The 13,980-nt window shown below is 33.9% G+C and overlaps 1 protein-coding gene and 1 long non-coding RNA gene across 10 annotated transcripts in view; both read left to right on the top strand.

Moving 5' to 3' along the window:
* LOC136030811 (uncharacterized) overlaps positions 1 to 1,289 on the top strand; it is a 2,345-nt gene extending 1,056 nt beyond the window's left edge. Inside the window, exon 2 of the long non-coding RNA XR_010618364.1 lies at positions 1 to 1,289. This exon is cut by the window's left edge and continues 174 nt beyond it. This is a non-coding gene — a long non-coding RNA (uncharacterized LOC136030811).
* Positions 1 to 13,980, top strand: part of LOC136030723 (histone deacetylase 4-like) — a 283,933-nt gene that overhangs the window by 173,322 nt on the left and 96,631 nt on the right. For all 9 annotated transcript variants that reach the window (XM_065709827.1, XM_065709815.1, XM_065709804.1 and 6 more), the window contains 2 exons: positions 6,630 to 6,761; positions 10,873 to 10,987. In XM_065709827.1, the coding sequence (XP_065565899.1) occupies positions 6,630 to 6,761; positions 10,873 to 10,987 (247 nt within the window). The remainder of the gene's footprint in view (positions 1 to 6,629; positions 6,762 to 10,872; positions 10,988 to 13,980) is intronic.

The raw sequence follows: 13,980 nt of genomic DNA, 5'->3' as shown, positions 1-13,980 counted from the left end.
AAAAAAGGAAAAAACTGAAAAATAAGCTAAAATAAAGGTAAAAACCAATAAAAAACTAAAAAAAAAGGAAAAAACTAATAAATGACGACACTCAAAGAGAAAGCGACCAGGACAAAAGGAATGTTCGATTAGCAATCAACAAAGCACCGGGACACAGGGAGTATAAATGACGACCAGGACATAAGTAAAAAAAAAAAAACTATCTATATATATAAAAATAAGTTGTCTGTGGATCTGTGGATCGTGGATCAGGTGACGTCACCTGAAAAAACTGGATCAGGTGACGTCAAAACTGAAAAAACTAAAAAAAGGCAAAAACTACAAAAAAAACTAAAAACTAATAAAAAAAATAAAAAAGCTAAAAAACTAAAAAAACTAAAAAAAGGCAAAAACTACAAAAAAAAACTAAAAACTAATAAAAAAGCTAAAAAACTAAAAAAACTAAAAAAAAGGCAAAAACTACAAAAAAACTAAAAACTAATAAAAAAAATAAAAAAGCTAAAAAACTAAAAAAACTAAAAAAACTAAAAAAAGGTAAAAAACTAAAAAAACTAAAAACTAAAAAAAACTAAAAAAGGTAAAAACTAAAAGAACTAAAAAAGAAAAAAATAAATGACGACACTCAAAGAGAAAGCGACCAGGACAAAAGGAATGTTCGATTAGCAATCAACAAAGCACCGGGACACAGGGAGTATAAATGACGACCAGGACACAAGTAAAAAAAAAAATTAACAAAACTAAAAAGAAGGTAAAAACTACAAAAAAACTAAAAAGAAAAAAAAACTAAAAACTAATAAAAAAACTAAAAAATCTAAAAATCTAAATAAACTAAAAAAGAAAAAAAAAGGAAAAAAATAAAGGAGAAAAACAAAACTAAAAAACGAATGTATATACAGACCGGTACACCGGGATACAAATGACGACCGGGACACAGGGAATATAAATAACGACCGGGACACAGGGACACAACTACAACGGGGACACCGGGGGAAACAGGGGGATATAAATGACGACCGGGACAAAAAAACTAAAAAGAAATAAAAACTAAAAACTAATAAAAAAAACTAAAAAATCTAAAAATCTAAATAAGCTAAAAAAGAAAAAAAAGGAAAAAAATAAAGGAGAAAAACAAAACTAAAAAACGAATGTATATACAGACCGGGACACCGGGATACAAATGATGACCGGGACCCGGGACACAGGGAATATAAATGACGACCGGGACACAGGGACACAACTACAACGGGGACACCGGGGGAAACAGGGGGATGTAAATGACGACCGGGACACCGGGACAGGGAATGGTCGATTAGCAATCACCATCAACAAAGCTCAAGGGCAATCATTAGAATCATGAGGTATAGATCTGAATACAGATTGTTTTCCCATGGACCATTATATGTTGCATGTTCAAGAGTCGGTAAACCTGACAATCTATTTATATGCAAAGACAATGGGACAGCAAAGAATGTTGTATATTCGCAAGTTTTACGTAGTTAAAACCATATATATATATATATATCTATATTCACAGGTGGGACATAGGGACACAACTACAATGGCGCGTAACTATTATGGCGCGTAACGACTTACGCGCGCGGGGGGGCTTGGGGGGGGCGCGAAGCGCCCCCACCAACTAGGTGTTGGGGTGGCGCGAAGCGCCACCCCAACAGCTAGTATATATATATATATATATATATATATATATATATATATATATATATATATATATATATATATATATATATATATATATATATATATATATATATATATATATATATATATATATATATATATATATATATATATATATATATATATATATATATATATATATATATATATATATATATATATATATATATATATATATATATATATATATATATATATATATATATATATATATATATATATATATATATATATATATATATATATATATATATATATATATATATATATATATATATATATATATATATATATATATATATATATATATATATATATATATATATATATATATATATATATATATATATATATATATATATATATCGATATTTTTGATAAAGTCATCTTTGGAAAGGAATTTTCTCGGACAACCTTGTCTGGTTTTATTTATTTAAATTGAAGTAAAATCATTGAGTTTTTTGTTTGCAAACTGATTTTTCGTTAATCATTACTGCTTTTATTACCGAAACCCAAAAATTATGATCAAGGTAATATTTGTAACCTAAACACAAGAATGCACGAAGGACGGCTATTCCTTCTCTTTTTTCATCGTTAATCCACATTATTACTCCAAAAGTCTTTTGTTGAGAGGAAAATCTTTGTAAGTGCTTTTGTTGGATGGGCTCCTTAATTTGTTTCTTGTTTCTGACAAAATTAAATCGGCTTTAAGAAAAAATTAAAATATTCGGCGTCTAGAGGTCAACATATTGATCCCCGTGTATAGGAGTAAAAAAAGCTTGGCTAAGAAGTAATTGTTTCTTAGTTGTGCAACAATCATTGAATTCATTGAATTCATGATTGTTCTCATTGAATTCATTTGGGCGAGACTAGTATTATTATGTTGTAAACTATCTTATAAGTAAACCCTGGGGATATTAAAAAAAAGGAACATCGACAAAATATCTCAAACTCAAGATAAAGGCACTTTTTTTATCAATTTATTATGTATATACATTCTCCATATAAGAACTTGTTGTTAATTTTTTTTTCCTTTTGAAGAATTCAGTATCGAAAATTGATCAGAATAAAAGCATTTTGGAAAACTTCAAGTCAATCTTTTTCATTTTTAGAAGTTTATTCATTGGATAAGTTGGATTAGGATATAACTAGTTTGGTAAACTTTATGCTTATTAACATCTTTAAACTAGTCATTTTTAAACTAGTGTGAAATCGTCTTAAAAGAATCTATATATATAAAAATAAGTTGTCTGTGTGTCGAGTGACGTCATGTTTGTGTGTCGACTGACGTCATGTTTGTCGACTGACGAAATTACAGACCGGGACATCGGGACACAAATGACGACCGGGACACCGGGACATAGGGAATATAAATGACGACCGGGACACTTAAAGAGAAAGCGACCGGGACACAAGGAATGTTCGATTAGCGATCACCATCAACAAAGCACCGGGACACAAATGACGACCTGGACACAGGGAATATAAATGACGACCAGGACACTCAAAGAGAAATTACAGACCGGGACACCGGAACACAAATGACGACCAGGACAAAAATGACGACCGGGACACCGGGACACAGGGAATATAAATGACGACCGCGACACTCAAAGAGAAATTATAGACTGGGACACCGGGACACAAATGACGACCGGGACACAGGGAAACAACAACAACGGGGACGCTGGAGGGCACAGGGGGATATATAAATGACGACGGGGACACAGGGAATGTTCGATTAGCAATCACCATCAACAAAGCTCACGGGCAATCATTAGAATAATGAGGTATAGATCTGAATACAGATTGTTTTTCCCATGGACAATTATATGTTGCATGTTCAAGAGTCGGTAAACCTAACAATCTATTTATATGCACAGACAATGGGACAGCTAAGAATGTTGTATATTCGCAAGTTTTACGTAGTTAAATATATATATATATATATATATATATATATATATATATATATATATATATATATATATATATATATATATATATATATATATATATATATATATCTATTTATATTCACAGGTGGGACACAACTACAATGGCGCGTAACGACTTACGCGCGCGGGGGGCTTGGGGGGGGGGACGTGCCCCCACCAACTAGGTTTTGGGGTTGTGCGAAGCGCCAGCCCAACAGCTAGTTAGTTATAAAACTCTTATTTTTCAACTGTTATTTTTTATTAAAATAATCCAGCTTGTCAAAAAGGCCTATTGCAAATATCGACAACAGCTAAGGGTATTAAGTCGAAACTTTCAGGGAGATTGTAGGGGAAGTGAAAGTGAATCTAATGGCCCTGTATGCATTGAGGTTAACAAAAGGGCGTATGTGCAATGTTTCGGGGACGGTTTGACGGTATCGATTGGGAACTCTCAATGAGTGTTGAAGGGCTGTTGAACTAAATCAATAGACATTATGGATATTCAGTTTGTCCTAAAGGACTATCTGCAATGGCACAGGAGCAGTCAAGGGTATTAAGTTAAAACTTGCAAGGAATGCTGAAGGGGATGTTGAACAAAATCGAAATAAATTATGCGGTTACAGTTTGTTAAAATAGCAAATATACATTTTCTCTGGAATGTCTAGGGGTATTAAGGTAAAATATGTGGAATGTTCATGGAAATGTTGAACAAAATCAAAAGATATCATGTGGATCCAGGTTGTTAACAGGGTGCATATCTCAGAGCGGCTGAGGTTTTTAAGTCGAAACTTCCAACTAATTTTGAATGAAATATTGAAGTAAATCAAAAGACACTATGTGAATCCAGGCTATCTAAAAGGCGTATCTGTAATATGTCAGGAACGGCCAAGGTTATTACATAGAAACCTTCAGAGCATGTTGTTGGGGATGTTGAGCTATATCAATAGGCAAAATATACAACAAGGTTGTCAAAAGGATGTGTCTATATTATCTCAGGGACAGCCAAGCGTATTAAGTTAAGACTTTTAGGGTATGTTGAAAACTTAACTAAATCGAAAGAATATCTGTTCCCAGGTTGTCAACCGGACGTACCCACGATATCTCTGGAAAGGCTAAGTGTATTAAATTGAAACTTACAGGAAAAGAGGAGGGGGTGCGTAACTAAAACAAACAGACCATGTGCATCCAGTTTGTCCAAAGGGTGTATCTGCAATAAAAATTCAGAACGGCTAAGGGGAATAAGTCTGCATTTTCAGAAAATGTTTAGGGGGATGTTGAACAGATCCAATAACCAAAAGTGCATCAATGTTGTCAAAATGACATATATGCAATATCTCAGGAACGGCTAAGGGTATTCAGTTGAAACTTACAGAGGAAGTTGAGGGGTTATTGAACTAAATCAAAACACTATGTATATCTGGTAGTAAAAATGGCGTATCTGCAATATCTCGGGGGCGGCTAATGGTATAAAGCTAAAATTATCATGGGATGCTAAACTAAATCAAAAGACACTATATTCATCAAGATTGTCTAAAAATTGTATCAGCATTGCCTCTGGAACAGCTAATGGTATCAAGTTAAAAATTTAAGACGTGTAGAGGGGGACTTTTAACTTACACAAAAGAAACTGTGTGCGCCCATGTTGTCAGAAAGGCCTATATGCAATATCTCAGAAATTTGCAAATGCATTAAATTGAAACTCTAAGGAAATTTTCTGGTATATTAAAAAAAAATATTAAACAGAACTAATGCATTTCAAAGTTTACACGTTGCAACCTGCACATCGGGGTTTCGACGAACACAGGTCTCTTTGAAAAAGTTAGAGATATAGAGGTAAACTTTGACTTGTGGGGGTAAAGTGAAAATTAAATATTTTTCCAAGGGCATTTAAAATAATTTGAGATATTTTGGATTTAGAGTTATCCAAGTCCGAGTCATCGGGAGTCGACTGTAGCAATTTAGTTATTTGAACGAGACTTACACCAAAATTTATGCGGAACTGGTAAGAGAGAAAACTTGTGCTAGTGTCAGAAAAAATCACCTGGGTCATCTAGTGTTGGAAGTTTATCAAGATCAGTTTCGTAGTTCTGTAGTTCGTATGTTGTAATTCTGTAGAGCTTGAAAATATCTATATGAGACGTAATTTTGGATTGGGATCTATACCTGAAAATTGATCACCTGATTCAACCACTTTCTAATAAAGTGAAAAGACCATGAACTGCAATTCTGCCCCAAAATGGGTTTGGAGCATATCCATATTCAAGGTTTCAAGATAGATTATTATGTCGATGATCAAAAACCAACGATAATTATGGCAACAATAAAATTACCTTTTCTGAATTATGAAAAAAAATATATTTTACTCTTTTCAGTGTTAAAAAGTTCGTTCTCATGTTTTTCCTTGTTCTTCTAATTTACAGACTGTCTCAAGCACTATTGCTAAGCACAACTAATCCCACATGCCTGGTAATCACCCGTCCCCCTCTGTCGATTTACAGCTATATAATAATATGTAATTGGTTAACTTCCTTCAATTGCCTATTGCAATTGCAAAAAATACAAATTTATTTTATAGTAAGAACAGCAAATGTACAATTTATTCCATGAGATTTATTCCATGCAGAGGAAGGACTTTCTCCTCCTTAAGATTAGTAAAGCGACCCGAAAATGTAGACATAAAAACAAATCTGTTTATGTTTCAGATCATCCCCCGTCTCCGAATTTTTTTTTTTTTTACCTCTTCCCCCTCCCCGTATTGGGTTCGAGAACCTACAAATGTTGTAAGAAAATGGAAAATTAGAACTAATAGAAAAAAAACTACTTTTAAGTCGTCAAATCGTATTCATTTCTATGAAATAGTCTTAATTACTTACAATTGCTAAATACCAATTACAATAAATAACATACCAGTCGTGTGGAACTGACCCTCTCTCTCCTCTTCCCATTGCTCTAGCAATGCTAAAAAGTTCTTTATATGTGTATTTTGTTTTTCAGGAGAATAATAGTCAGTACAGTCATCTTTTGGCAAGTCAAGGAAGTATACCCGATTTAACGCTATACACAAGTCCGTCTTTACCTAATATATCTCTTGGTAGACCTGCAATGCCATCGACGTCAGCCTTAAGTGTAAGCTGTTATTCCCTATCTTTTTGCAGATAGACATAGGGAGCAATTAATTTCTTGATGATATGCTGCTTATTTTTGCCAAATTAGTAATTAGAACCTCTCTATATAGTAGTAAAGATTTCTATAGTGGCAAGACTTCCTTATCATAAGGTATAAAATAACCAACAACCTCAACTAGCAATTCTCAACCAGGGTAGACTTTTCCTACTTGGGCCACTCCGTAATGCACAACTTCAGCTTTTGCATATACTCGTCTCCTTCTTTTGAATTTGTTGGTTGATTTTGCTATTAGGTATTTACCAGCTTTACGATGGTTTAACGCTATAGTGTTTAGACATACTATGGCTCAGGATTATGGGACTGTCGGTCGACAAAGGGACTGGGAACTTATCGGCCTCAATATTTTAAAAGAGTTTTTGGTTCAAGCTCCTAAAACCCCCCCAGACTAGACATGCCCCTGCTGCCCCCAGACTAGACATGCCCCTGCTGCATATGAGACTGTTTTCATTAATTATAACGAAACATCATGGACAGTACAAATCAGAAGTATATTTGCAAAAATACATTTTCCAGTTTATAGAATGTTTGAAAAAGGATCAGATGACTATGAAAAGTTTTTCTGGAAATCCAGGGAAAGACCCGAAAACCAGGAAGTGTAGCTATGCTAACAAGCTCTGGATAATACTCCTAGCCTTGGTGTATAGAAGGATCTAAAAAAGTATTTTAGACGTTAGCTTTATTTTAGATTGGGGTTGCCTATCGATTTGGCACCTTCGGATTTGGGTTCAGCTTCAAGCTATCTGTTTGTAAACTTGTGGTAAGCATTTTGGGAGATCGAGGGAAGTTCTTGAAGTCGATGATACTTGCCTGAGTTTTTATGGGAAAAGGATTATAATTTAGGTGAATTTTCGTCCGGTGTAGGTAGGTTTCTCATTTAGGAGGTTGAATTTTTGATGATGGGGAAGATAGGGACCTTTGTGGGATAATTGGATCTAGATGTTCTTGTTATGTAGTAGCAGTCAGAAATCTTATACTACAGGTAATTATGTTAAACAGAGCGTAATTTACCTATTATTAGTGGTTCTATATTCTTTTTTTGTTCTGGATATGACTGTTTATAAAAAGAAAGCTGTTCCATGCAAATTAATATTAAACTTTAAAACTTTTCTTTTCCATATCAAGAATTTAAGGCAAAAGTCAACCGTATTAAATATTCTCAACCAAGATGAAGGTAACAAGTTTTGTCTTGTTGGGCTAGTCTCCACTAGTTGAGCTAGCAAAAATTAAGTTAGGCTATTGAGAATCATTTCAATGTAGTGTCCAATTCTTGTCTTGCGTCTTTCAACTAAAAACTTCAGTCAGTTTATTAAGACGCTATTCTTTATCTTCCAATCCAGTCATTTAATCTGAAATTGATGGGAATTAATTATAATGATATTTTTTTGATAAAACAGGCCTTTGATACCTTGTAGCATTTATCATGCTCAACTCTGCAACCTCAGCCAGAGTCGACCCAGCTCCAAATGGTTACCTGGAGAACGGGTGAAAAAAAATATGGGTTGCAGTATTTATATTATTCTAAAATCTGTATCCTAGTTTTTTTTATGTTGTAGGGGAAGCTTCAGTGTTTACAATCTGCTTATTCTTTCAGTTCACCCTTTGGTCTCCTCTTGAAATATATCTATTTATAATATTGCCGCCTTATCGCCATTGCCAAATTACCCATTCATTTTTTTTCTTATTCTGTTTGGCGAAAATCTTTGTTTAGTCCAGTAGGCAATTTTTATTAGATTTAGTCTTGCTTAAAAATATAAATTTGTCTATCATGTACAAATTTACTATTAATCACATATCCATGCCTACAAGTGGAAGTCCATTCAAAGGTCGTCTGAGGCGCACTTTCGCACACAACTTGAGGGAAAATGCAGGTAATTCATTTCTTGGGAGGGTAAGATGATGATTATTGTAAATTCTAAGCGAACGTTTCGACTATATGACGAATAGCCGCGCTATGCTCTGAACAGTGAAAGAAAGAAAAGAAATAAACCAATAAAAAACCTAACTCAATAAAAAGATCAAATCGATAAAAAACCAACATAAAAAGAAGAAGAAAAGGAGCTTTAGCTTCATAACCTCAAACCTATAATCTACCAATTTGTACATGAATATGAAATACCCCTGCTCTCTCTCTCTTTCGCTCTATCTCTGCCTTTGAAAAAACTCAGAACGTTTTTGCAAATGATTCTGCTTATTTTGAATGCTAGACACCCTCCTCTCTCATGGAAAAATCTGCTTTCCAGTCCATATAATTCTGAAGTGACATTGCACCTAACGAGGAGAATCAATTCAATTTATTATTGATAATGTACATTTTAATAATGTTAATAATGTGTACATGATAATGTACATGCAATAATGTTAGTACATGGTGTACTAACGATGAAAAGATCATTGCTACTCCTGATAGCTGGGACTTTAGCTTTCTTAGTACTAAAATTGATCTTCTTCGATGCAACCATTCCCTGCCAAAGAGCGGTCCTTGTGAGGGCAGAGAATATACTAGGAAACTCCCAAATCCTCACGAAATCTCCATATTTACCGCGGAGTTCTGGATACATTCATATAATTCGTAACTTAACTCATCAGTTAATTTTTTTTATTTACTTGTGAGATAAGAATAGTTTTATTACGAAGAAAGATTTGTAGGGCGCTTGGCGGTTTTTTTCCCCTTTTTCCTTCTTTTTTTTCTATCAACAATACAATCATGCAATTAAATCCCTTTCGTCAGTAGGACTTGAACCCCATATCTCTCTACCATACACCATATTTCTTTTTCAAGATCTTATTGGAAATAGAAATTAAGGGAAGAAAGTCCGAAATTTTCAGTAAATATTTTGTTCCTTCACTTGAGGTTCCAGACTGATTTTGAATAATTATCAATTTGCTTTTAAATAAGAAGAATTTTTGTTACAAGCAAAAATATTGATGATTAGATTCACTTTATTTGTATTAATAAAAGAAACCTGCAATAGAATTTATGCCATTGGTAGGGCTCAAACCCGCTCTCTCCTAGATGTTAGGCCGATATCCTACATAGGATATCGTAGGATCAAGAGCAAAATCTTGGGGGGGGGGGGTATGACAAGGGCGCCAAGAAGGGTTCCTCGTTTTGATTTTTATTTTGCTTCCTGTTTATAATTTGTTTCAACTATGTTCGGATTCCTTTTCTTTCTCTTTTTTTCGTACTTAAATTTGAAGATATCACCCTACTACCCACACAAAAAAAGAGAACCTCTTAAAAATTAATATTATGCTATACGTATTTTCTCTATTAGTTAGTTCCGCAAAATATGAGGCTTCTGAGCCTCATTAAAGAAGTTTCTAATAATGTTATTAAAAAGAACAGAAAATACTGAGTTGGCTTTTGAGTATTTGTGAGTTTTTATTTGTCCTCTCAGTATGTAAATATCATTTCCTATTATGGTCTAGACATGAATATCAAAAGAAGTTGCCACATAATGTATTTTGTGGCTGCGCGTAGTCTCATGTTTGTAATTTATATGCTAGGGGCAAAGATACGTAACGTAATTAGAATTTGTTTTTTAGTTTATTTAATCTATTAATTGCTTGATCCGCGGTGAAAATGCCCATAGTAAAAATGAAATAATTGGTTAGGAAGTGATTGAGTATTTATATTAAGAAAAAATGGGAGCACTATTATACTTTAGTGTTTGAGATAATTTCCTATCAAGTTTCTTAAATAGTAACTAGCAATGAAGATAGGTCTTAGGAAAAAATGGATATCTAGGGAACCCTACGAAATGGTAAAAATATTGAATTTTCCTTTCAGCCCCCCCCCCCCAAACCCCCAGGCCCATTTTAATTATTTTTTGAACACACAGGCCTTCTCTTTCTTTATTTTTTTTTCTGTTTGTCTTGCAGTTTTTATCTCCTTTATAATCAATTTTGTATTTTGATTAGATTCTGCTGCTATTTTTTCTAGCTTGAAATAAGTTATTCTGGAAATATTTGCCCACGATGTAATCAGTTGTCATTGTAATACTTTTTTGTGTATACAAAATCGCTCTCTAACGCAGTGCTAATTTTTTAGGATTCCCGGTTATCTGAAGCAGAAATGAGGGCTGCATTTGCTGCTCGCTTGGCAACAATGTCTTTACCTGGTCAAGTTTTACCTGGCAGCTTACCTTTTTACCCTCCCCTTTCAAGTAAGCTATTTTCCACATCAGCCTGTAAAACTCCTGTTCGTCGTTGGTTCTAGAGCTATTCTGCTTCTTCTTAACACATATATTTATATTTTATTGGTTTGCTGTCTTTAATTTAGATTTATGTTATTTTTTCTTCAGTAATGCTTTTTTCCTTTTTTAATTAAATTTTTGCCACCTTCAGTATAGGAACAGGATTGGATCACCCACAGGAACGTGTGGATGGAGAACCGCCCTTTCCCTTCCCTCGTTAAATTTTCATAGCTCATATATCTTAGCCTGTTTCTTGTAATTGACCGGGTTAAAGGGTTTTGACCTACTTTTCCACCCCCCACAATACTAACCTCCCCTCAACCCCTAGCAGAAAGAAACTACTACAAACGTTCCTAAGCTGTTGCTTTATTGCATATAATTCTGATATTTCCAATTTAAATGAGATACTCTATTTGCATTTTTGAAAACTGTACGATTAAGGTAATAACATAAACCTGCTGCATCAGCAGATACGTGTGTATCAAACACCGTTTCTTGAAGCATCAGTCCAAGATGCTGCAAAAGTTCTATGTTGTATGTTGGCTGGTGATCACACCTCAAGTACTTCAAACAGTAATCAGAGAAATTTAGTCGTATTCGCGTAAAAAGGGGACGAAAACTGGAAAGTAGTCTATATGGATCAGTTTATTCTGATGACTATAAACGCTAAAGAAGACGAAGAGCCCTTTTTTAACCTCTTCAAAAAAAAAAAAAAAAAATATATGGTTTGGTAGTACTTAGAGAGTGGAGTTGAAAAGACTGCAGAAGATTTTGTGTTCTCTGGGTCTTTTGGGCAAGCACTCAAACATATTAATATTCGATAGCAAATATTCGCACTTTATGCACTGTCAATCTCCTCTAAAACGATAAAAACATGTGATCTGCAGTCTAGCTTTGGGTAAGACTAAAGTCAGTTAGTTGGTGCCTTGGTTGAGTATCTTTTGTTTCAAAGTGGGGCAGCAGACCACTTATTCCGGATGCTCAGGAACATTAATAGAGTAATGTAGATAAAACAATAGTCTCCATATCTACCCTGTACCGATGCCGTAGGGACTTTATTTTTTAAAACCATTGAGCTAGGAAATCAAAAGCCAATAATACATGTAGAAGAAAATAGCGTGTCTACATTGGTATAATATTAATGCTCTTCCCCCAAGGAACTAAAAACGGAAAGCCATAACTGTGAAGCAATTAGTTTTTCTAGAAAAAATCGACATCTTTAATAGAGTCTGAAAATTAGCAAGGTGCTGCACTAAGTTTAGATCTAAAGGAGCACCAACCCAAACACCAATTTTTTTGGTTGAGATACTGACAATTCACTTGTTCGTTGTGTAACTTTAACCGGAAGAAACAGATTATATGACTGCTGGTCAATTTTCCATGTTTTAGTTACTTTTGAGTGTCTCTGAAGTTTAGACAAGAATTGTACGGTAATTACAGCAATTCAGGAATTTCCATTAGCTAGCTTCACCAGCTAAAGATCTATATAAGTTTACTGACAGTGGACAGTAGCTGCTGTCGTGAGGCCAGTTTTTAGGCTATTTATTTGATGCAAGCCATTTAGGCCGCCGTGTAAGCTCTAAAACTTGGTGGGTAAGTTTTGAGAAAAAGTTATCATTGAGTCAATAAATTTTATCATAAAAGTTTTCAGCTTTAAGTCTTGCGATTTTGAAAACTAAATATATGACGTAAAAATAAGTACCTAATGCTACGTAAAATATTATCTCATGCACCTAAACAATTTGTATGGACAGAAAAAACTGCAATTAGAGCACAGTTCAAAAAATAAATTATTTGCCAACAACTGCTTTTTGTTGTTATTTATTTGCTTTGCTTATTATTTTCAGATGGTCTTTTTCTGTGTATTTAGTCTTTCCCCGTATCGAACTAGTTCTACTAGGTTTTGACAGTAATAGGATTCTGTTTTTATGCCCAAACACCCTTACCCCTTCACCTCCGATGAAAAACATATGTTAGTCCGTTCTTTCCTATTTTGGATCAGAGTTGAAAAATTCCATTCTCAAATAATAAATTACGTTCATAAATAATATTAAAGCTTCCCATTGATGCACTGGTAAAAATTTACATTTGGTACTTTTTAAATATGCTTTTATAATACCCATCTAAAACTAATCCATAAATTATTTCGGTTGGGAAATTTTCTAGCAAGATGTCATAAAATTTTACTTATAATAAAATCTATGAAACTAAAAATAATCTATTTATAGTCTAGTATAACTATAAACTGCGATTCCTATTTTTTATGACATCAAAAATTCATTGGTGCCAAACTTATGAACAATCCTTCGGTATCTGTACCTCCTAGGAAGAAACAATAAGTAGTAGCAATAACGAAAATACCAAAATCATATATCTTGCAAATTTTGCATGTCACGCAAACCTAATAGAAACGGATTGGAGGGCCACATTACTCGAATGAAGGCTAGAAAAAGCGTTGCGGGAATATTGACCCCGATTCGAAACACTGGTCACTTTACTAGCTCTCATTTCACTCTTTACACCAGCAAGCACAGCAAAACGCGTTACCGTTAAGATTTATTCATTATGAATGAAATACAAAATAAATATATCGTACTAATCCCCGCCAAAGTTCCTTGGCCTGTAAAGGAGGGAGAAGAGACACTACTCATTTAGACACTAACTGAAATAAAAAAACGAATTACAGTGGTCAAAGTATCACTCGGCAAAAAACAAATAAACTCCAAACACTCCTAGACAGAAAAAAAAAAAAATTAAGGAGAAACTAAAGAAAATCCATTATTCTTTTTAAATGGCACCTTTCGGTTGGTTTAGGTATCGCCTCTCATTCAATATAACTCATTATTACAGGATTGAGACCTAATGGAGTAAAAGGGATTGGAATATAATCTACATTATGAAGATGATAATTAATTTCTTTGGAGGTAAAGGATTGTGAGAAATTGGATATACCAGCCAGATTT

The sequence above is a fragment of the Artemia franciscana genome, chromosome 1, assembly GCF_032884065.1.
Source record: "Artemia franciscana chromosome 1, ASM3288406v1, whole genome shotgun sequence".
Taxonomy (NCBI): Eukaryota; Metazoa; Arthropoda; class Branchiopoda; order Anostraca; family Artemiidae; genus Artemia; species Artemia franciscana.
Note: the sequence above shows the minus strand (reverse complement) of the source record. Positions and strands in the feature narration are given on the sequence as shown.